General features: G+C 45.9%; 1 protein-coding gene across 3 annotated transcripts in view; it reads left to right on the forward strand.

The window, feature by feature from the left end:
• Positions 1-18985, forward strand: part of LOC119379392 (casein kinase I) — a 42483-nt gene extending 23498 nt beyond the window's left edge. The window contains exons 5-6 of one of the 3 annotated variants that reach the window (XM_037648711.2): positions 4635-5148; positions 17347-17771. In XM_037648711.2, the coding sequence (XP_037504639.1) occupies positions 4635-5148; positions 17347-17363 (531 nt within the window). In that variant the 3' untranslated portion in view covers positions 17364-17771. Of the gene's footprint in view, positions 1-4634; positions 5149-6664; positions 6709-17346 lie in introns of those variants that run through there. The other 2 variants (XM_037648710.2, XM_037648712.2) reach the window with 2 other exon arrangements.

Below are 18985 nucleotides of genomic sequence, written 5' to 3' on the forward strand. Positions count from 1 at the left end.
TTTATTTGAGAAAAGGAAGGGTTTATCTTGTCTTTGTGTGACTTTTGTTGCACTGTGAGCGACCAAAGATTTGCAAGTTGAGTTGTCGCTGCGGCGTCCACGTTTGTGGACACCAGGCATACCGAGATCGTGTAAAAAGCTGATAGAACGCCGCATGGTAGCAAGACCCGCTTCGTTGCCGTGCGGCTCTACCCAAAACATTATCAGTAATATAGCTAAACACGCCTTGTAGAAGTTATTTAGAATTAATTTGCTTTATTCTGGACGTGCATTAAGTGATGAAGACATACATGCCATAATTTTCGAGCTGACTAGCAGAAGCGAATGATCCAATTTGGAGGGCACCGGTAATTAGCACGTTGAAGTAGAGCCATCAACAAGCAAATGCCTTACGAAAGATGCTACTGCTGATGATGAAAGCATTCAGTTTGAAAGTAACCATGAACGCACTAGTAATGATGATCAACCACGATAAAGGTGATGACGAACACGTTGAAGTAGAGCGGTGGGCAAGCAGATGGGCCTTGAATGGTGATAATGATGGTGATGATGAAGGCGCTGAATCAGAGCCGTTAGCCATCGGCCACGTGACCCTTTATGATGATGATGATGATCATAGTAATAATAATAATAATGATGATGATGATGGTGGTGGTGGTGGTGCTGGTGATGATGATGGTGCTGAACACATTGAACTGATGATGGCGTTGATTATAGTAAGTAGTGATGATGATAGTGATTAAGCAAAGTTCCCATGTATGATGAAGAAGGATGGTGGACCCAGTGTAACTGGTGTTCCCAGCATCCACATATGTGGACACATGTTTTCTTCTAGAACTAAAGCTAAAACTTCCCATGTTTTGGTTTATTCCCACTTTCGTATGTATTGTAATTGCATATACGCAAAAAAATATTTATTTGCGCAGCTGGATTGGCCATGGGATACAAAGGGATACACATTAAACAATTAAAGCTACAAAAGGCAGTTATATACACTGAATCCCTAAGCGTGGTAACAGCCCTCAAAACTCTCAAAAAGAACAAAAACCCAGTCCTCATCTCCCTCTACACACTCCTATGCACGGTCTATGCTCTTAAACAGCGTGTCGTAGTGTGCTGGGTGCCAGGGCACCGCGAGATCCAAGGCAACGTGTTGGCGGACCAGCTAGCTGCATCCGCCCACGAAAACAGTCCTAATAAATCCATAGCCATCCCTGCACTAGACTTAAAACCCTTCCTCAAAAGAAAGCTCAGGGCCTTTTGGCAGAGCACATGGGATAGGCACAAACAAAATAAGCTACACGTCATCAAGCCACGTCTTGGCATCTGGTCACTGGTATCAAAGTCGCGTCACACTGAAGTCACACTTTGCAGAATTAGAATAGGAGTTGAAAAAACTTTATTGCAAGAGAATTCAGGACCTCCCAGGCCCCCTGGGTCCCCGCACGACCCCACCACACTCAAATGTTTTATGTCTAATAAGTCCATGACGTTGGCAGCCCGGCGGGCGGCGATCTTCCAGTCCTCCCAGGTTTTGAGTGGCACCGACCCGCCGAGAGGAGGAGAAGATGGACAGTCCAGGAGAATGTGGGTTAGGTTTGCCCTCGGTGCATTGCACAGAGGGCAGGAAGGTGGGGTGGGTCGGTAGTGGGAGAGGAGGGAGGGGGTAGGTAAAGTGCGCGTTTGCAGACGGCGCCATAGGTGCTGTTCCCTGGTAGTAAGGGAAGAGTAGGGGGGTGGGTATATTTGCCTTTCAGCACGAGCATTCGCAGTGAGCTCAGCAAAAGTACATGCACGCTCCTTCGAGAAACCCTCCATGAGATCCACCTGTGCCTGGTTTCTCGACCCTTGGGCTAAAGAATCGGCGGCCTCATTGCCAGGGTTTCCCGAATGCGCGGGCACCCAGATGAGCTCAGCGCTGCGTGAGGAAGGGTGATTCTGGGTTAGCATGTGGAATGTGGTAGGGTGAACTCTGACACCCCTCCATTAATAAAAGAATTACCACAGGGAACAAAACCAGAAGAAGCGGAAGAGATCGCTATTGCGCTAGCGCTCTGCAGTTCCAATGCTACCTACATCCTCAAGTGATTCAAAAACTGCATTGCTAAATTATGCTAGGGGCAGAGTTCACCCTACCACATTCCACATTAGAATAGGACATACATATAGTACACACGCACACCTTTTGTGCGATGGTGACCCACCCATGTGTTAAAAATGCGGTGCACCACTTACTGTCCTGCACATCCTGCTTCAATGCACGCATCTAGAAGATAGAGAAAAACATTTCCCATCATACTGCCAACATCTTCCACTTCCCCCTTCAATGTTCATAGGCAGGGAACCTATATTTAACCATGACTCACTCTTCCATTATTTCAGAGATATACATAGTTTTAATGTTATTTACCCAGGGAACCGCAGCACAGCTTCTCCAGAGAGGCCGCTGCTGCGGTAGTTCTTTCAAAGAAAAGCACTGGCCTCCATGCCTTTGGATGCAAAGGAAGTGAGGAGGCACACGTGCTAGTCACCGCTTCTCACCTTCCGCAATTATGATTGCTCATCATTTATTAAATAACCATAGACCATTCCATACACCATCACCATAATTTTACTGTGTATGTATTTTTTACGCTTGCACAGAGCGCGTCTTTTTAAGGCCCCTTTACAGCCATCCTACATCATGACAATGCAAATCACTGACAAGTCTAAACATCCCATCATTAGTAATGGTGCTCTTTGGCCATCAGTGGCCCTTACGCCATAAAACCCCATACATCATCATCAGCCTCTGTTGAGATTGTCTTGTGCATTTTATTGGTGTCATTTGTGATTGATTGGTGGATGACACAGGGATGCAACAGCTGCGCCAATTGCACCAATTTGATACAATTGCTTATTTTTGCGCCAAGCTGAGCCAAAACCGTGAAATCTGTTAAAATTGCGCCACGCTGCGCCGAAATGCCTGACCAGCTTCAAAATTTTCTCAGTTGCGCTGATTTTAGCGAAAAATGGAGGCCGCATTGGTCATCTGCAGTGTGGGCATCATCATCCAATACAGACACGCAGATCCTAACCCTTACCCCCCCCCCCCCTTGTTCGTGAAAGAAAAGAAAAAAAGTCACAGTTTCACCACAAGGACGAAGCAATGAATGCGATAGCAACAAATTGTAATGTTATATGAAGTGAGGCTGGCAGCAAACTTTTTTGTATCCGATCTCGCGTAACTCTACAAAACGTTGTAAGAGAATACGGCCGCTCCAGCCAGGGAAAGATGCTCTTTCTGCATAGTGTCTTCGCATTGAGAGCGCAGCACGTAGAAGGGTATACAAGGCACCCGCTGATGGCTGCCGAGATAGCGCACGCACCAGCGATCGCGACCGCGCTCAAAGTTCAAGCTTGCTGCTCACGTGACTCCACCCCCCCCCCTCTTTCGCGTCTTTTCTTGCTCGTTCAAGACGGGTGGGGCGTTTCCTCTCTGCTTCTACGGCAGGCCTCTCGAGCGGAATGGGCCGGCTCGTTTGATTTCTGCTTCAGCCGCATTCGTCGCCCGCACTCGCGCACTTTTACCCGCGGTAGAACATACTCTGTGTGGGGGGGTGTAATCAATTTGGACTTTATACGGGACATGACTGCAAAAACCCGTCGAGAGTGTCCATATAATTGCTATCACAATAAAAAAGGACAGTGGTTCTCAAATTTCCTGATGCTTGTTTTATTGTGTGCAGAACGCTTTAAAGCCACTTTTGCCGGAGTACACTGGGACCCTGCGGGAAAGCACACTGAGATTTAGAAGGGGCTATTAGTACTAGCTGTCAGGGACACAGCACATTTTGTTCCTTAATTACTCATTTGTGCACGCGCCGTGTAATTAAGAGTATAATATGATCGACGACATCTAAAAAAATTATTGGGAATCATTTGAAGCTGCTGTGTATGGAGTTTCTGCGGCCTTGAGAAACAAGTAGACAAAGACGTTTGCCAGTTTCTTTTTTTCTCAACCCCCACTTGCCCTGCTTTATGAATTTTCCGAATTTCGAGGTTGCCAGGTTCGCAGGTCCACATTAGCATTTGCAGTGCCTGTTGAATTATTTGACAGGCCCTGCAAATGCTAATGTGGACTTTGTCATTGTTCGCACTGTGGGGTGTCTCAACACAGTGCTTTTATTGAGATAGCAGTGTTCACGTGCGCCGGGCACGAGTTAGCTGACTTTTAATGCTTTGTACGTATTTTTGTTTTCTTTTCTAAAAGTAAGCCTTTTTTGTTATACTGCTCCAAATTTGGATTTTCATGCTCCAAAAGCAACATTTTGCTGCTCCAAAAATTGCTCCAAATCCCATTTTGGCTGTTGCACCCCTGATGACAGCCCACAGACATGCACATTTGGAAAGAGGTGGGCATTGGTAGAGCACATACATGTATAAATGAAAAAGATATACTTAGGATATGCCAGGTTTTGCTGAAAAGCGACAATACGTGATGACCATACTGCATGCAACGTCTTGTCACTGTTTCCTGATATCGGTGCCCTCGTTAGGTGATGGCAACAGCTGTATTTTAGTTGGCCCTTAAGTACTCATGTCTTTAACAATTTACTTGAAATTCACTAGAGTGGACATTCTTGTTTCTTCAGCTGTTCCTGATTGACTTTGGGCTGGCCAAGAAGTACCGAGACAACCGGAACAAGCAGCACATCCCATATCGGGAGGACAAAAACTTGACGGGCACGGCTCGGTACGCATCCATCAACGCACACCTGGGCATTGAGCAGAGTCGCCGGGATGACATGGAGTCCATGGGATATGTGCTGATGTATTTCAACCGGGGTAGCTTGCCCTGGCAAGGCCTGAAGGCAGCCACCAAGAAGCAGAAGTATGAAAAAATTAGTGAGAAAAAGATGTCCACTCCTGTCGAGGTGCTCTGCAAAGGTTTCCCAGCTGAGTTCACCATGTACCTCAACTACTGCCGTGGCCTACGCTTTGAGGAAATGCCAGACTACAAGTACCTGCGCCAGATCTTTCGCATTCTTTTCCGCACGCTGAATCACCAGTATGATTACGTCTTTGACTGGACCATGCTCAAGCAGAAGGCAGCTGCCTCAGCTGCTGCTTCAGGCGCCATGGCCGGACAGCCCGGTGCTGCTGCAGGTGAGCAGTTTTCTGCTGGGATGTCATCATTTTTGCCTTACAAACAGGATTGACCATTACTTTCCCAGTGCTACCTACCACTGGAAAGAGAAATGCCCACTCCCTTTTTTTTCACTATGAATGCATGCACAGCAACAAGTTAAAAAAAAAAAGCTGCAGAAATTGGTTCCAAGTGAAGTTGGTAAAGCCCCTAAACTTACAGCCCTTTGTGAAAATTTCTTCACCTTATCCGAAACTTGCTCTGCCAGTAGAGCAATGTGGCCGTATACTGATCTTAACATGTGAGTACCCTGCTTTTTCGTGTAAATCGGCTGTAGAGGAAGAAAGGCTTCTTATATGTACTTGAAGGAATGGGTATTTAATTTGTTCCTCGTTAGGCCAATTTCTTGAGAAGTACCCAGTGTGGGTTGATGTTGTGTGTAACATCCATAGTTTGTGCTTTGTTTACCAAGCACACCTTGCAAGATTATACTATAAAGGAGTCGAGATTCTGTATAATGGACACGAGTATATTTAAGCTTTAGCGTTCTATGTATGATGGTAAGCACAAGAACATATAACTCATACAAAGCACTACGCACCTATAGTCGGCAGGTATACCAGAAAGTAGGTGTGAATTGTGTCAAGCTCCCCCTCCTCCCCTCAATTTATTGCCTGGCAGGCCAAGTTGCTGTGACAAAAAAAAAAAAAAAAAAACTGTGGGGAGGGGCAAGAGGGCATGCTTTCACGGCATTATTGACACATGAGGGGAGGAACCATCTTGCTTGTGCTCTGCTGTAGAATCAAGAGGCATTCAATTTCATTGCAGATACAAGAGGAAACACATATTTGTGTTTGTTATATTCGGTTTCGTTCTCATTACCCTATTCTGATAACCAAAGCTATGGATGCTACTATTGTGCTTCGGCAGAACCATAATAGGCAGAAAAATGTACTTTGGTTTTCATTTTTATCAGCAGCTCTTTCGCAGCAAGAGATTCAGTACACAAAACAATCGAGAGCTGGGTATCTTGTATACATAGTGTTTCAAATGACAAGAACCAATGATTTAAGAAAAAGTGGTTATCCGCCACCAGGGCTGGGCAGTATCGCAAAAAAGAGTATCGCGTAGTATCTTGGAGATACTTTTGAGTACCTGTATTTCTGTATCGAGATACATTTTAGAGAGGTATTTGTATCTCATTAGTAAAATACTTTTATGTTGTATCCATTATGTTGTGATACTGTGCAGGACATGGGTATCTCGTTACTTTTTTTTGTTGGAAATGAGCTGACATGTTTTCAAGGAGAAAGGAAGACTTTTTTGCTAAGGCAAGCCGAAAAATGCACGAAGTTGGGCGGTGACACAAGCAGGGCGGTGATTGGTTTCCAATACCCACAGAATTGTCCGTGTGGTAAAGTGCCGGATGCTGCTCACGTTAGGATCATGAAGGCAGTGTTGTAGGCCTCTGGCGACGAAAGTGACTGCCTTGCAAGGCTAGTAGTGTAGCACCCCTAATTTTTTTCGGGCGGCCAGCCACTTTTTCAGTTCGCAAGTTGTGTTGAAGCCGAACCGATGCTGTCATGGAAGACAGCCTATTGAGAAGCTGCTGTTGCTTAAGTACAATTAATGCAACAACATCCTCAGCAAAACAAATCTTGTTTGTAAAATAAATGTATACCTTTTCTTAAATAGTGTTCTGTAATGATTCGAGTGATATGCTTGACTTGCAAGTTTGTGTGCTGCAACATTATTCACGATATTATGCGGCACTTATTAATGTCTTTGTGGAGCATCCGCTAACATCCCGGAAACAAAGTATTCCGGTATCTGTATTTCAGGATACTTTTTTCGTATTTTTGCAAATATATCTCCGAAATATGGAGTTAGGTCAAAGACAAATGTATCTCAGTATCTGAAATCAAGGCTTCGACGTACGCCCGTCTGGTCGGGAAGAATCATTGAATAAAAAGACGAAGACGCCGACCACAAGAGAATAAAAATATAATAAGACGTTTCGGCACCCGGGTAACCTGTCGGGAAGTGGTTACCCGGATACCTTCGTGTTGTCCGTTGACGTACGCCCGTCTGGTCGGGAAGAATCATTGAATAAAAAGACGAAGACGCCGACCACAAGAGAATAAAAATATAATAAGACGTTTTGGCACCCGGGTAACCTGTCGGGAAGTGGTTACCCGGATTCCTTCGTGTTGTCCGTTGAACGCAAGTTGGAACGCTCATCCACAGCCCCGTCACAATGCTCGGAACGATGCAGTATACCCTACGTGCCTGGCGTGAGCAAGACTTTGGCCCGTGTTCTGCGCAAGTACGACGTGCACGTAGCTCATGTACCCACGCGCAAGCTGAAACACACTCTCGTGAACGTGAAAGACAAATTATGAAAAGAGTGCTTTCCTGGTGTTGTGTGCAAAATCCCGTGCGCGAACTGCGATAGTGTGCAGTGTTACCAGATTGGGCTATTAATAGCCAAATTGGGCTACTTTTTGTTCGAGTTGGCGTCGAATTTTTCTCTTTGGCTATGTGGCTATTTTTGGGCTACATTGCTATCGACTAGCCAAGAATTCCAAAAAGCTACAAAATGTAGATAATTTTGGTATCGGGGACCCCAAACGGCGCATGCACGCTCTTGCGTTCGTTTGTACCTCCAGCCTTACAAGTGCCCCCCAGCAGCTGCACCCACGGAGAATACAAAGGAAAGCAGGAGCGAGCGTCCCCGGCACTCTCCAGTAACTCTAATGCACCTTGTCAACGAAGGCCCCGCCATAAGCCCCTTTGGGCTCTTGTTAGCATGCCTGACCCCCCAAAAATGCAGTACCGAGGCGCGATGTCAGCTTTTGTACTCCCGTGCAGAAGCCAAGAAAGGTGGTGTTCTCTCTGTTAGAAAGCTCTATACAAAAAATGCCAAGGCTTACATGCACATGCCGCTAATAGGTCCCGCCATCAAAACATTCCAGTGTGTTGAACGATCCCAGCACCTATAAAAAAAAGAGACGTAGCCCAAGAAAGGGCTTCACGTGTCGTCAGTTTGAAACCGCACTGTTGATGGCTCACGTTTTCTCTAGACTTTCTTTACTTCTACTACTGTAAAATGCCGAGCAAGCACCCCCCTCCCCCTCCTTCCCCCCACCACACAGTGAAAAATAATAAGAAGGATGTGGAGGGGGCCCTCTTGCTCAGTCCCAGACCAAAATCCAAGATAACAGCGGAAGTGCTTCTAAGTAGAATGCACACCTGTGTTTCTTATGAAATGCTTTGTTGAATACGCATGCATTTACAGTTCTTACTGAATCGGAGGGTGTCCGTCTGACATTTCACGTGTTATGACAAGAGTGGAAAGACGTTCTTCAAATACCCCAACAATTTGCGACAACCCGGAATGCGACCCCGAGACATCACACTGTACAAGTACTAAGAAATCGTGCACATATCTAAAGACTCGGGAACCGCTGCTGCAGGATTATGTGGCGGAGAACAGGTAGAAAAAAAGAAAACGTCGAGAAGGAGGGGGGGTGGCGCTTGGTCAGTCATTGGCGCATATTTTCAAGTCTCCCGAAAAGGGGAAGGGGGCACATGATTGTGAAAGCTACTAGTTCGCGTGACACGTGGGAAGCGCCCATCTGAAGGTCGCAGGTTCAGTGACCCTGGCGGTGGCAGTTTGTCATTTCGTCCACTTAAATGTACTTAAATTTGGCCACTTTTGTCCACTTAATTGCGTTTTGGGTCTGAGGCTCTGAGGGGGCGAACGGACCCCCCCCCCCCCACACACACACACACACACACACACACACACTTCCTTGGATACACCACTGAATGCGGGGCTTGTTTTCTTTGCAGTGCCTCGGCCTCCACATCAAGTGATCATGTCTAAGTTCTTTCGCTTTTCCACTTTCATCTCTTTTGTTGTTTTCTCTATTTCATTTGAGTTTTTGTATATCTCTACTTTTTGTAAACCCTACCTATTTCTGCTTTTTGTAAATATGCTTCTATATTTCTTTGTGATTGCATTCATTTATCATGTGGCAATAAACTTTTCTAGATTCTGCAGCCATCGCTCAATCATTCTGGATTGAATAGCAAAAAAAATATTACGCAATACAACGGATTCACGCATACATTTACTGATTTTGGCTATTTTTGGGCTACTTCAAATTTTCACGTTGGGCTATGTTTGGGCTACCTCGGAGTCCAATTTGGCGGTTTGAGGCTCGCACCATCTGGTAACCCTGATAGTGTGTACATAGGCAGGGATGCAACAGCTGTGCCAATTGCGCCAATTTGATACAATTCCTTATTTTTGCGCCAAGCTGAGCCAAAACCGTGCAATTTTTTAAAATTGCGCCACGCTGCGCCAAAATGCCCGACCAGCCTAAAATTTTCTCATTTGCACAAATTTGAGCGAGAAATGGAGGCCGCGTTGTCTGCAGTGTGGGCATCGTCATCCAATACAGACCCACAGACACTAACCTTAACCCCCCCGCGAAAAAAAAAGAAAGAAAAAAGTCAGTTTCACCGGAAGGACGAAGCAATGAATGCGATAGCAACAAATTGTAATGCTATACGAAGTGAGGCTGGCAGCAAACTCTTTTGTATCCGATCTCGCGTAACTCTAGAAAACGTTAGTGTAAGAGAATACGGCATTTCCAGGGAAAGATGCTCTTTCTGCACAGTGTCTTCGCATTGAGAGCGCAGCACGTAGCAGCCGCCCAATGATGGTTGCCGAGATAGCGCGCACGCCAGCGACTGCGACCGCGCCCTTAGAATCAAAGTTAAAAAGTTGCTGCTCTAGTGACAGCCCTTCCCTCACCCCCCGCCCCTCTCTCGCGTCTTTTCATACTCGTTCAAGATGGGTGGGGCGTTTCCTCTATGCTTCGATGGCAGGCTTCCCGAGCGGAGTGGTGTCGCATGCGCCCTCCGAGCGACGGAGATGGGCTGGCTTGTTTCATATCTGCTTCAGCCGCGTTCGTCGCACGCATTTGCACGCTTTTACCCACGGTAGAACATACTATGCACAGGGATATGTTATCAATTTGGACTTTATACGGGAGATGACGGCAAAAACTCGTCGAGAGTGCCCATATATATATAGTTGCTATCGCAATAGAAAAGGACAGTAGTTCTCAAAAGCCACTTTTGCCGCAGTACATTGGTGTCTTGCGGAAAAGCATACTAAGATTTAGAAGGGGCTATTTGTACTAGCTGTCAGGGACACAGCACATTTTGTTCCTTAATTACTCATTCGTGCACGCGCCGTGTAATTACGAGTACTAGTATGATCGCTGACGTCTAAAAAATTATTGGCAATCATTTGGAGCAGCTGTGTATGGCGTTTCTGTGGCCTTGAGAAACAATAGACAAAAGCGTATGCCAGTTTTCTTTTTTCGGTACCCCCACTTGCTCCTGCTTTACGAATCTCCCAAATTTCCAGGTTGCCAGGTTCGCAGGTCCACATTAGCATTTCCAGTGCCTGTCGAATTATTTGACAGGTCTTGCAAATGCTAATGTGGACTTAGTCATTGTTCGCACTATATGGGGTGGCTCACCACACTGCTTTTATTGAAATAGCAGTGTTCACGTCACGGAGCAAGAATTCTAGAGGAGGTGAAACTGCGCTCGCTCGGGCATCCTAATAAAGTCACGAAATCGGGCACAGCGCTCACGCGCCCTCTGTCATGAGAGTCCGCTAGCGGAGAAGGAAAAATGCGCGCGTCCATCTCACCGCGCTCTCCGACGAAGCTCGTCGGTTCAAGGCCATTCGTCGCCGATTCGCCGTTCGCACTTCTCGCCCGAATGGATGTGTTTTTGTGCGTCCTCGCCGGCACCATATTTAACGCGACAGCATTAAAGAGTCCGTTTCGCAGAAATGCCGGTGTCGGCGTCCGTGTCGGTGAGGCTATAAATTGAGAAGGCGATGCGCACGGGGCCCGATTACGCTATCGCGTTCTACTCTTAAAGGCGAAGCTCAAGCGCACTCCAAGTTTTTTCGGTAAATTAACGAGAAAAATGGCGTCACATACAGGAAAATTACCACCGTGATATTTTTTGTACAACGTGAAATCTATAATTTTATATAACGTGAACTCAATGAGTTAGGTATAATTTATTTCAACGAATGATGGGACTTATCTGTATGCCATCAATTCAGATTTAGGTTTTTGCAGCGGCCGCATTTAGATGGAGGCGACATGCTCAAGGCCCGTGTGCTTACATTTTGGTGCATGTTACAAAACCTCAGGTGGTTGAAATTTCACATTGTCTTTCTTTTTAGAACAGCAGACGAGTATCTGGGACAGCGCGTGGAAAGATTGAAGGCACGGCGTCTCGTAACACTGGCTGTTTCGGTTTGTCAATGAGAACTTCGCCGCCAAGTTCGCCATAATAGTGCTGCCTATCTATGTCACTGTCTGAGAAGTGCTTCTCGCAAACGTAGTCACGAGGCGTCAACTTTCGGTCTTAGTATGGCGCGAGCCCACGCTTCCAACCTCACTGGGTCACTAGGAACTTCGATAGTAAATACCTTCTCCTTGCAGGACGTGTACCCACTGCTGCAGTTCGGCACGACACATTTCCGCCCCATCCTGAAGAAGCACTGGTCGAAATCTGCAAAGCACTCTCCTTTGTTGCGGCGTGAAAAGCACGCGCAAACATCGAGGAGTCGGCGCCGCCGGCGCAACGCGCGGAAGCCACTGAGAGCGCTTCGCGAAGTTTCAACGAATGATGGGACTTATCTGTATGCCATCAATTCGGATTTAGGTTGTTGCAGCGGCCGCATTTAGATGGAGGCGACATGCTCAAGGCCCGTGTGCTTACATTTTGGTGCATGTTACAAAACCTCAGGTGGTTGAAATTTCACATTGTCTTTCTTTTTAGAACAGCAGACGAGTATCTGGGACAGCGCGTGGAAAGATTGAAGGCACGGCGTCTCGTAACACTGGCTGTTTCGGTTTGTCAATGAGAACTTCGCCGCCAAGTTCGCCATAATAGCGCTGCCTATCTATGTCACTGTCTGAGAAGTGCTTCTCGCAAACGTAGTCACGAGGCGTCAACTTTCGGTCTTAGTATGGCGCGAGCCCACGCTTCCAACCTCACTGGGTCACTAGGAACTTCGATAGTAAATACCTTCTCCTTGCAGGACGTGTACCCACTGCTGCAGTTCGGCACGACACATTTCCGCCCCATCCTGAAGAAGCACTGGTCGAAATCTGCAAAGCACTCTCCTTTGTTGCGGCGTGAAAAGCACGCGCAAACATCGAGGAGTCGGCGCCGCCGGCGCAACGCGCGGAAGCCACTGAGAGCGCTTCGCGAAGGGAGCTTTCTGTCCCAAGGCCACCTACGCATGCGCGCGCACAACATGCGAGCGAGGAGCGAGGGGTGCGTGCATACATGCGGCGGCAGACGTCGTCTGCTCAGAGGCCACTACTAGCAGTTTCGTTTCAAGCGCTGTGTGGCCTATAATTCTGGCAGTATCGATTAGGAACTGCAGCTAAAATATCTGTCATATCTACCGATTGATGTTAAAGACAGAAATCTTCGAAATTTTACAATGTGCGAGGTGCTATCACGATTTTTATGCGTCGCGTCCATAGGAGAGCATGTAAAAGATGGCAACAGGCCGAAAGCGTCATCTGTCGTGCTTCGGCGTAAACCGCATTCCACTGTGATGCTATCGCTCCGCTCTCGCGCGCTGCCGCGGCCTGGAGATTCTCCTCCTCAAATACTTCTTTCTCCGTGGTTCACGTGCACTGTGCACGAACTAGTTAATGTTGAATTGTTTTTACGTATTTTTGCGTTCTTTTCTAAAAGTAAGCCTTCTTTGTTATACTGCTCCAAATTTGGGATTTCTCCCTAAAAAATTCAGGTTTTTTTTGCAACCTGCTCCTAATTTGGATTTTTGTGCTCCAAAAGCAACATTTTGCTGCTCCAAAAATTGCTCCAAATCCTATTTCGGCTGTTGCACCCCTGCATAGGTGAATCTGGGAACTTCGAGCGATGGCTGAAACAGTACAGTAATGATGTGAAAAACGAGAAGGTGTCATCAAACGCCCTCGCCGAGCATGCGCAAGTCTCAAATCATGAGATAGACGGGGGCAGAGCACGTGTTGTCGCTACCGAGAAGGACTTCTAGATTGTGTCTGGAATCTTTGACAATACAAACGAGAAACAGCATGCTCAACCGCACGGACGGTAATCTGCCCCCCGCATACGCAAGATGTTTAGGTCACGTGCTGTAGACTATTTAAACGCTTAGCTTCCGCCTTTCGCTCTCATTGTGAACAAGGCTCCCGTTCTGGGTGCCGAAACGTCTTATTACATTTTTGTTCTCTTGTGGTCAGCGTCTTCGTCTTTTTATTCAACTATCTCAGTATCTATATTTTAGGCTGCACACATTGTTGCACTTGCCCCTGCAAAGAGCGGCAGCGGGTGTACAGTCTGCAGCTCGTCAAACGGGTGGTGCAAGCCACCAGAGTAGTCTAGTAACACTGGTCTCCCCCCCCGTTCGCCTCGTCCGTGTGAGTGGGGGGCATTTGTGGAGACTTCTCCTCGCGAGCTGACGTCACTAGGCTCCGCCTTTATCTCCCGAGTAATGCTCCCCCGTCTGAATACCCCTTTAAGGTAGCCCATGAAATATGAGCTAAAATCATGTGACAGCGCTCATGCACTACCGTAAAATTCTGAGCAAGTGCCCCCCCTTTAGCAAGTTAAATTTGCCGGAAAAATGGAAGGGGGGCACTTTCCTGGAACGGCACAAAATTTAAGGTGGCGTCAGCAAAGTTTTCCCGCCAGAAAAAAACTGAGTGCATGTGGACTCCCTCAGAAGTCTCGCTCTCGTTCATGGCGCGGCGCAGAAGACGTTGCAAAATAGATCTTGTGCTAAAATGTGAACATCAGTTGAAACAAAATACAACAAGCTTCGCATGATTTTAAATTGTTCAACAAATTGTTGAGAAAGCCCTATGGACCCTCTGCTGGGGCAGATCAGAGGGAGGCCACTGGACAAAAGCTCAAAGCTTCCTGCAGTTTACAAACGATCTCCATGCTACAGGCAAGACTTCAAGTAGCCACAAATTTTGTTCCCGACACTTGCGTTAATTTTTGCGCAACCAAGCCTGGGTGCAGTACCGCATGGCCGCAAAATAACTCCATAAACTATGCAGGAAAATATAAAAATGGTGCAACAACCTGTAACAACATGTGTGTTAATTCATACACTTATGCAGAAAAAAACAAAAACAAGTTTGAGCCATTTGAAACAACCTTCATGAGTGTATTGTTGAAACCTGGTCACACTATCCAGAAGAAAGCATCGTAAGGGCCACACCAGTCGCACAGGCCTGTTGTTGCCTAATCTTTAGTCCCTTAAAGGGGCCCTCTAACACTCTTCAACCCCCCATTTTTTACTCGTGGATTGCGTAGACTGAAGTGCGGACGAACTAGTGCAGCAAGAACGGCAGCGATAGCGGCACGCAGTACGAAGTTATTCAATTTAGAAAATTCAAAATACAAGAAAAAAAATGCCTACCCTCAACTCGATTTTCGCGGGGTCACGTGACGACATTTCACACTCTGCTGTGACGTCTGATGGCGCTCCAATGAAATGGGCTGAAAGCTCTTACGTAGGGGAAGCTCGCACACCATTGTTGCTTCTCCTTTCCAACGCATTGTTGACGTCGTTGCCATAGTAACAAACGTGGTTCCTGAAACCTGACTTGTCAGAACGTGAGCGGGCGCTACTGCTTCAAAGCGAGGCTGGGGAGGCTTTGTCTGCTGTTCCTTACAACGACATTCCGTGTCATTCCCTCTTCTCATTCTGAGAAGGGAATTTGTGGAGCGGCATGGGTGGTTAAACACAGTCGCCCCTACGCGGGTTCGGTGAGCAGCCCGACGAGTTACAAGTGTGCAGCGACAACAATTCAACGAAGAGGATTACTTGCACCGTTTCAACAACAATCATGAGCCTACCGCACATGCGGAAAGAGGCAGCTCGCAAACGTACAGACGCAAAAAGAAGGAAGAAGGGCAAGCGTTTCATATGGACATCCGACCGGCGCAGGCAAAAAAAAAAAAAAAAAAAAAGCCATAGCAACCAGAGGCGAAATGGCAGCCGGCGCCTCTGTCGTACTTTGTGGTTGTAGTGATATTTTTTTGTTGCGACGGCGGCTATTTGGAGTTCATTGAAAAAGCACAGAAAAGAAAAACGAAACACAATAGTAATCTCAACTTTGATGCAACGCCGTTATTACTTCTAACGATACATTTATCCAATCATAGGCCAGCACTCATCTTCGTCATTTCCGCCCGCAATAGTTCTGGCAAGCGCCACTACGTGCTGATGCGGTCAGCAGCGATGTAGCGACTTCAACGCGTGATTAAAATACTAAATAATTTGATATCGGTGCTTAAACTTATGCTAAAATTATCCCCAGCCATCAGTCTACGCAACCCGCAAGTAAAAAATGGGGGGTTGAATAGTGTTGGAGGGCCCCTTTAACCACTAGAGGCAAGGTGTGCATGAATGCAAGGCAGCTTATACAGGTGCAACCAAATTAAATGTCCACACAATGGACACTTTGGTATCCTTTGAAAAAAAAAAAATTCGGTACTTCCGCATGCCTCCAATCGCAGTGTATTTATATATATTTTATATATATATTTATTTCACATGTAATAAGACACGAGAGGTGTACAAGGTCGTCCGCTGTTAGGGTAAACACAGCTCAGCATGGCCGCACTCTGCGGAAAGTGCCAGTGCATCCGGTGTGGCCATGCCTCAAAGCGAAGCGCCGCAGGCACACAGGAATCAATGGGAGGTGCTTCGCGTTGTCTGCTACAGTGCTGGAGCGTGCCGTTGTTTGTACAGCAAAGTAAGGGCGGTGCGCTTCGATAGGTGCCTGTGTTGCTTCGTTTTGATGTGTATCCACACCAGATGCACTGGCACTCAGCGTTGCATGACCATGCTGAGTCGTGTTCACCCTAAGAGTGGACGCTAAGTGAAGGAAAATATATAAAGGCTGAACCAGACCCGAGAACTTTTCAGTTTGACACATGATTCATTTTGGAGCTGAACCAAAAGGGGAAATATGTTGGCACTCTGGCCAAATACGCAGTTACTTTCTTGGGGGGCTCAAATTTCACTATGGGTTATGATGGATGCTGTGGTGGACACTGGATGAAATCCTCAAGTTGTGCACCCCAAGCATTTACGCATTTGGTATTTGAAGCCGTGATGCAATGCCATAGCCACCGAGCAACTGTGGAGAGTTCTACGATGAAATCCTGAAGTTGTGCACCCCAAGCATTTACGCATTTGGTATTTGAAACCGTGATGCAATGCCATAGCCACCGAGCAACTGTGGAGAGTTCTACTTGAGTTTAAAAAAAAAATCAGGTGAAAAAATTTTTTTTGCATCCATGTATTGCTTTAAGGGGAGACGTGGTTCTTGAAAAGTGTTTTTAATAGTTGGGTGAACGGATGAAATTTAATACACATACTCAGGTTTTTCTGCAGATTCCAAATCTCTGAGTAGATTTTTAATAGCTGCATTAGAACAAAAGATATGCTAGTTCTATGACATTTTTTAGCACAATTCTTACGGGGATTCTTGGCAACTTCTTTTCCTCAAACACAAAAGCAAAGTATGCGGCATAATTGCCAGAAAGCTGGTCTAGCCGATGATGCTATTTATTTTCTTATAATGTTGTTTACCAAATGATAATTCTCTATAATCGTGAAGTGTACGAAGCAAAAAATTTTTCACTCATGTTTGCATCCATTTATCTTCGTTCGAAGTTCGATGAAAACAATCAAATTAGCATCATCGGCTAGACGAGCTCTCTGGCAGTCTTGCCACATATTTAGTTTTTGTGTTTGACAAAGCAATGTTGCCAAAAAGTACCGTAAAAAATGTGCTCTCAGAAATTGCATATCTTTTGTTCTAATGCAGATAATAAAAATCTACTTGAAGATTTGGAATCTGCAGAACAAATTGAATAAGTGTATTAAATTTCATTCAGTTAGCCCAACTAATAAAAAACACTTTTCCAAGACCCACGTTTCCCCTTAAAACTTTATATTTTGATGCATTTCTCCATTCACTTCAGCTAGCAGTACATAAAGTAAATAAAAAGCTCATAATTAACTTCCTGTGTATAAAAAGGTAGGCCTTCACAACAATATTCATGGTTGTCTCGTATCTTTCCAGTTGTCAATACCACCTAGATGCTCTCTGAAACAATCATTATGGACCAAAACTGCACCTGGAAAGAGTTGGCGGCAGGACTAAGGACGTGTTGCTTGGATACAACTGCAATTTGGGCAGTGTGTCTTTTCAGTACTTGCTTAGCATAGGCAGTTGTTTGGAAAACAAGGTAGCACCGTACCTGCAGAAGGAAGTGATGCACAAATGGATAAAAAAACCAAAACATGTGTAGCTTGTCATAGTGTTTATGGATAGCACTCATTTTACTTTTGTTAAAGCTTTTGAAAAAGTTATTACCAGACTGTTGGATGTTTGTGTTTTGTTCATGTTACTGACAAAGCAAATGTGTACTCCTTTTCTCTTTTGGTTTTGCAGGAGGCCGCTAGGGTTTGTGGGCAGTGAAATGGCCACGAATGGAGTTTGCTGAGTTTCACATCTGGCTTGGTAGATCTTGAGGTAGGCATGCCTGTTCTAGCCCTTGCTGTTAATCGTGTCATCGGGAGGGCCTCCAGAAGCCTGCTCTTGCTCGCACGTTTGTACAGAATAAAGCTCGCTTCAGTGGACTTAAACTGCTACTTGGGCTGCCAGGTTCCCTCCCTAGGCCATCTTGCGATTTGGACGTATCCCACCTTTGTTTTGAGAAGTCTGTTTAAATAGGCGCACTGTCATGACTTTCTTGGGCAATATGTGCACACTCTGCCACCTTAGAGACTTGGAGTGCCTCTTCTGTTATCTGGAATGGTTGCAAGGCACGTCACTATGTGGTGCTCTTGGACAGCTGTAGTTTCCCCTTTTACTGCTTTATTTGGCATGCTGCTCTAAGCAGCCCTTGTGTAAAAGGTACAGTGTATGGAGACAAAAAGCTTTCGTGCAGTGTTACTGATGCTCAGACACATGTGGAAGTGCTTCCAGTTGGGTTAAGTACCTGCCTGGAATGCATCCATTTTGAAGTTGCTTGCAGCCAATGTTTATTTTTTTTTTGCCCCCCCTTCAATGCTTTTTATTGTCAAGAGCAAGACTGCTACTGAATCTGTGCAGCAGATTTCTTGCATCATGCAACTTTTTCACTCTTGCCGACATAGGCTGGTTGCTACACAGTTCGTTATCGCTTTTGGGTGGTCTCATTTTACTACTGTGCTGGCTGCTTCATGAAACAACGAGAACTCTGTGTTGGGAGAACTGCATGGGGGCTGTTGACTTTTAAGGTAGTGATGTAGTGTATTTGAACATTGGGAAACAAATCTGATGCACATCATCAGAGGGATACTGTCCACTGACGAATACGATAAGCAGCCTGGTGTCTAGCTTTAAGAGGTGAAACGAGTTCAAAATTAAGAACGTCTTTGCCCATCTCCATGCTCCCCCGTTTTAGGGGAAATATTGCAGGTTTCATTTAGTTCTCAAGCACTGATCCATTCTCTGTTGAACTAAGGCCTCTTCTGTATGACAACTGTGACCCTTGCTTGCTCTTATGTTTTAAGAGCTAATGGAACAATGTACAAGGATTTGTTGCATTTTGTAGGAGCCTGTCCATTTACTCTGAAGCAAGAATAGGTTCAGATGAAATGTTTGTCGTATCTGGTTGTGCAACATAATTTGACTGTGTTTGGAATAAATTCACAAACAAAACGCACTTGTGTTA

This window comes from Rhipicephalus sanguineus, chromosome 1 (genome assembly GCF_013339695.2).
Source record: "Rhipicephalus sanguineus isolate Rsan-2018 chromosome 1, BIME_Rsan_1.4, whole genome shotgun sequence".
NCBI lineage: Eukaryota > Metazoa > Arthropoda > Arachnida > Ixodida > Ixodidae > Rhipicephalus > Rhipicephalus sanguineus.